This window comes from Phymastichus coffea, unplaced genomic scaffold (genome assembly GCF_024137745.1).
Source record: "Phymastichus coffea isolate CEN01 unplaced genomic scaffold, Cenicafe_Pcof_1.1 PCOF00133, whole genome shotgun sequence".
Taxonomy (NCBI): Eukaryota; Metazoa; Arthropoda; class Insecta; order Hymenoptera; family Eulophidae; genus Phymastichus; species Phymastichus coffea.
In genome coordinates, this window is record NW_026706944.1 from 364,050 (window position 1) to 370,049 (window position 6,000).

General features: G+C 35.3%; 1 protein-coding gene and 1 long non-coding RNA gene across 2 annotated transcripts; both read left to right on the top strand.

Annotated features, from left to right (window-relative positions):
- Positions 1-2,799: 2,799 nt before the first annotated feature.
- Positions 2,800-4,049, top strand: LOC131671691 (uncharacterized). The gene is made up of 4 exons (XR_009302559.1): positions 2,800-2,868; positions 2,956-3,030; positions 3,109-3,166; positions 3,230-4,049. It is a non-coding gene; the product is annotated as an uncharacterized LOC131671691 (long non-coding RNA).
- A 161-nt stretch (positions 4,050-4,210) lies between these two features.
- On the top strand, positions 4,211-5,136 carry LOC131671690 (uncharacterized). The gene is made up of 4 exons (XM_058948306.1): positions 4,211-4,246; positions 4,329-4,427; positions 4,503-4,560; positions 4,916-5,136. The coding sequence occupies exons 2-4, from the start codon at positions 4,332-4,334 to the stop codon at positions 5,074-5,076; spliced, it is 315 nt and encodes a 104-aa protein (XP_058804289.1). The 5' UTR covers positions 4,211-4,246; positions 4,329-4,331; the 3' UTR covers positions 5,077-5,136.
- Positions 5,137-6,000: the final 864 nt, after the last annotated feature.

A 6,000-nucleotide genomic window follows, 5' to 3' on the forward strand; every position in this document is an offset into this window, starting at 1 on the left:
TACTTTCAGATTCAGCTTTCATTCACCGATGCAATGATTTACGCACCAAAGATTTTATCTGGATGCGCCAGTGTGTGTAGAAATTGAATGGTGCTTTGTTTTGGCTAATGGCCCGATATTTCATATTATTCGAAAGCTAGGGACGTAAGCTGGTAGTACAAAAGTGAGAGCATTTCGGTGAAATAAGGGATTCTTTATGCATGCAATGAAAGTGTTTCACGTTCTTTTCCTTCTCATCGAAATACCGACTATATGGATGGCGTTGCGAACGAATGGATTTATCAGAATTTTTTAAAAATGGTTTTTATGGGTGCATGTATGATGTATGTTCCATTCAATCCAAGCTTACAATTTGAATCTGAGCTTAAATTTGCAAATACGTTTACTCTGTTTACTTTTGAATTTATCGTACGATGCATTTGCTATTGATATAATAACACGAATAAAATCAAAATTTATATTAAATAATAATAATGCAATGAATATTCATATTTATTTTAATATGTTTCATATAATATGAATGCCGATCTCAATAATAATTCGTGAATCTCGTAGATAAATATTAGGTCGAGTCATAAGTAACTTCCGACGCAGCTATGTAAAATCTATTATTCTATGAGTTACTATGATCACGAGTTTTTGTTTGCATTAGTTATACGAGGTTTCCATTAGTCTTTTATCAACAACTTTGTATAATACACATTAAAATAAACTACTTCTTTATCCTCTGAAATGGAGAATTAAAAAGTATATATTCGTCATGTGATGCTTTGGGAATTTAAACAAGGTCATAGTACTAAGGCGATAGCCGAAAAAATATACAGAGTGTATGGTGAAGAATTAATAACTGATCTGACAGTTAGAAATTGGTTCGTAAAATTCCGTTCTGAAGATATGACTTTAAAAGACAAACCGAGGACGGGACGTCCTTCCAACTTCGATGACAACCTTTTAAAGACAGTATTGGAGCAAAATCCACCTTAATCGACAAGACGTCTAGCAGAAAGGTTGAATACATTGCAATTAACCGTTATTTGCCACCTGGAGAAATTAGGGAAAGTCAGTAAGTTAGGAGTATGGGTACCTTACAATATCAGAGAACAGAATAAAGAAAATTGCATGTTAATCGCCAGAAGTCTGCTCTCGCGGATAAAAATAAAACCCTTTGCAAACAGAATTGTAACAGGTGATGAAAAATAGGTCACCTACGAGAATACGAGTATAGTATGCAAAAGACAGTGGTTTGCTAAGAATGAACTGCCCCTACCAGATTCGAAAGTAAACATCCATGGTGAAAAAATCTTATTGAGTGTATGTTGGGATTGTCAAGGAATAATTTCTTAACAAATCCAACAGCTGCAAAGAATTCAAAAAAAACTCCGTGAAAAGGATCCTGCACTGGTCAATCGCAAAGATGTCATCCTTCTGCAAGACAATGCGCGACCATATACGGCAAAGGTGGCTCGAGAAAAAATTCTTGAACTTAGATGGTCTGTTTTACCACATCCTCCTTACTCCCCGATCTTGCCCTGACAGATTACCACCTTTTCTGTTCCCTACAAAATTTTTTGAATGGAAAAACTTTCCATTCTGAAGAGCAAATCACGCAGACTGACAAAAACTTCTTCCAGTCCAAACCAGCCACATTTTACAAGGAAGGAATTTATAAACTGCTAGGAAGATAGGAGAAGGTTATAGATAATGGTGGTGAATACGTAATAAATTAATATAATTTTGTGATTTAATAAGAGCAAAATAAATATCTGGCAAAGAAACGAAAGTTACTTATGACTCAACCTAATAGAATGAACCATAATTCAGTGTATTCAAAGTTCTATCAAGCTTCTGTTTAAATAAACAGTCAAATTTAATCACACGGTACAAGCTTATCGATTCTCTATTCCGTATTGTTTTCAAAATTGTATAATACGAATTGTTTAAATAATTTACAGAAGTCAATGACAGAAAGGTTTGTGAACAATAACTCTTAATTGGCAATGTTAAAAACTAAGCGTGTGGAACGTTTAAGTTAATGACGACATTAATGACATTTTTCTGTATAGAATGCTATGTACAAGTAAGGAATTAAGGCGAGGCGGGTCCTGTAAATGGGTGTGCAAATCTAATTGTAAAGCCAGCGTAAAACTCACGTATCTGACTGGATTAGTATGTATAGTGGGAGTTTCACGCAAACAACAGAACAACAAGTTTGTCTTGTAACAAGTGCATTGATAAATGTGACGTCAACTCGACCGGCCCAACTATTGCAATAATCAATTAACGTGTTTACAATCGTTTGCCGTCGTTATTGACAGTCATAATTTTACTTACTTTCATCATAATTTGCACAAATAAATGTCGAATCAAAAGCATAGGCTTCTACTATGATTGATAGTAATTGTAATTTATCTATGCCGGATCGCTCGTATTACTATCAATACGACGAATCATTTGTACAGCAAAAACGTCAATATTGTAAGGTCAATCGATTAATATCCAGTTACTATTTTTTTATATACAATCGCAGCCAACTTATAAAACATGAAATGCGTTAGTTATAAAAGATTTTGCACTTGTAAAATGAGCGGCAGGATAAAAATAGCGTCGTATGTATTCGTCTGATGAAAACAAGTTTCGCATTGTGAAAATCAAACAAAAGAACAATGACATTTGTGATGTCGTATGTTTAGTCACACCGATCACAAAAAAAACTTTCCTGGTACGCAGAATAAACACCAGGCAATTCAAATACGAGAACGTTGCTTTTCCGAGCTATATAAAGAGGGAATGCAACAAACATAAGGAAGACGTTCAATTCTACTGACGTTATTCTATTCCAATTTCAATATAAGGAAACCTAGCATAACTGTAAGCATGATTCAATGGAGTAGCACTACTATTTCATTTTCGGAAAAAATGTGACTTTCAATTGTAATTGTTTTTTGCTTTCATTAGGAAATGCAGTCGAAAACTATTCTATTATTATTTGTCATGGTGACCGTTGTGACGGCTGTCAGTGTACCTCAGAGGGTAACAATTTTTAATATTTATAAAAATTAACAAGATCCATTCTATCGTATATATATAAAACTTCTTTCTTTTCTGCAGTGTACTAAAAACTCCCAATGCTATTCAGGCTGTTGTTATCTAGATACTTGTCAGGAAGGTGAGCATGGCTTGTGTTTTTTTATTATTTAGTAATTTTTTTCAATAAAATCATGACTTTTAGATATCGGTTATTGTCCGTGCAACGTGAAGAAGTGTCCAAGGAATCAGATTTGCAGGTTCCAAATAATACAATGTTTTGTACCACCATGTTACCCGCTTGCTCAATGTCAGTGAATAGTATAAATTATAAACTGTAAGGCCCACATGTATTTGGTTTGAAAACCAAATATCATTACCGTACAATTATATTGATTGTAAAACATAAACAATATGATACTACGTATAATATATATTTTTTCTGGCATAGAATTCTCATACTGTTAGAATAAATATTAGTTTTTATTAGAAATAGACGATGGTTTTATATGCCGATGTGTTTTTATCTAATTTTATAGGATTTACGCTAATATTATCCTGAAAGCTGTACGTTTATCTTTAGTTACATAATATTTTTTGGAGGTGTTCTATCGACTTTTATTATTAAGACTATGTTATTACAATTTACTCAAAATGCATATAGACCTCATATTATTTACGCAAGTGACATCACAATATTACACATACTATGTTGAGAAACAAAATTTTCCTTGTATTCGAAGCAAACACAAAAGTATCATTGTGTATTTTCCGATTGAAACGGTACAATTTGGGTCAATGCCACTTTTCCACATATTGCAATCTTATACGCTTGATGAATCTTATAACATTTGTTAATAACAGTATAGTAGTGTCATATTAAATACTACATTATTTTTTTATATTATTAAAATTGATAATATTCATAAATTTTAATCAATTTTGATAATTGGAATTCCAACGCGTAAGCAAAAGTAAAATTATGAATAATCACTGCCAAATAATTAACTAATATACTTGTTGACATCAATGATGTCACAATATCAGCAATCTCAAGAAGAAACAGATAATTTCTGAGGAAAAAGTGAAATAATTGCAAAACAGACATAATAATGCAGAGAATAATAAAGCCATGCTGATGCAATGTAGGAAACTAACTCCTCAGTTTCTTGGTGAGTTCATAACTGTACAAGAGCTCCCTAATTGGATATCAAGGCAGAGAGCAAGTTTTTTAGACAGTTCAGCTGATATTTTAATCACTGTATTCTTAACTTTTTTTAAATATTGAAATTTTTCTTTTTCAGAACATGAGATTGCCAATTCTTCCCGCGTGCTTCATTTTCGTGATTGCTCTTGTGACGATTCCAGTCACCGGGGATCCGCAATGTCAGCACGGCAATGAAGTAAGCTTCCGTTGCAACAGCTCATATTTTAGCGTTTAATTTCTGCCAATGAAATAAAATGTGATCTTACCGCAGTGTGCAAACGATTCCGAATGTTGTACGGGTTGCTGTATCGACAACAAGTGTGCCGACAGTGAGTTTATTTGTCAATTCATGTACTTAATTACTGCATTGATTGTATTTTGAAGTACGTAACATGTGTCGTTGCAATTCGCTATGAATTTTTTACGAGCATCAGTTAAATTTACGTTAATCATCTTGTCGGCCATGTTTTTGATGATATCAGGCAAAACTTTAAGACAAGTTACAAAGTGGAAGACGAGAGCGTGCGAGTAAAAATGAATAGGGATCATTGAATGGAGAGCCTCAAACTGATGAGACAGAAAGATTTTCAATTAACATTATTCAACGTTTCATTAATTTTGCTTACTCGTTAGTTATCCTAGATATATCCTAGATAAAAGAAACGACGTAATCTATGCCTTCAGATCCAAAATGGTGTCCATGTTCTGAATGGCAATCACCGTGTGACAAGGAAACGCAAGTATGTGTGCCGCATAAAGTACAGTGTGTAATGGCCCCTTGTTACCCACTTCACAATTGCCTTCCGCGTGTTAAACTCTACCGAGATAAGTCCAAATACCATTAATTCGCCACCATACGAATGAGTTATGCGTGTTAACGATGTGATAAGCAAATACACAGCTATTACACCACTGGCATTGTTTTTTTCCAGAAAAGACACTCATGCTCCGTATATAAAATTCCTTCCGCCATCTATCAAGAGCCAACGTCACAAGTATTTACAACGTGAAAGCTCGCTAGTTTTAACGACCTCGCGCGTGTCGAATATGCATTTACGACGAGATAGCGTGAAGAGGCTGGAGGGAAGGGGGTAGGCGGGGTTCTATTCCTTGCGTCGCCTATTTTATCTTCATCTATCGAGCGCTCGGCGCAAAGCGCGACGCATCGGCGTCAGAGGCACGCACGCGCGTGTAGTCGAGCGCATTCTCGGACTTTACGCGCGTTCCGCGCTGATCGATGAGAGATGATTTATCGACACGGCTTCGGCGAGCGAAAATTGAATAGCGCCTTACGCCGCCACCCAATTTTTCACTTTTGCCGTTGGCCAGCGACAACAACACCGGCAAAAAGCGCGCAAAACGAGTGCTTTATTTTTATTGCCTGAAAGAGAAAGAGTAAAATGTGAAAACGTTGTTGATTGGCTCGGAGCACGCGGGGATTGTCCGGATTTTTACCTGATAGGGAGTTGTTGAAAATTTCATGGTTTCTCGGTTTCTCGTTGAAAAATCGGCCGATATCTTCCACTGTTTCTTTATCGAACTCAGATTAACACGCATTTTATAGTCGATTTTGTCGGGTTTCTTCGTTGAAAATACGTATACGTACTGTTTATTAGATAACATGAAGTCAGAACAATATTGGATACTTCTGGAATTTCTCATTGCCTTTTTATCATCGTCGTTGTATTTCAAATCGAAGGATCGGTCCAGCCACAGATTCTACTTTATAGCGTTCTATAATAGAGGTTTTTACAAACGAACAATAAACG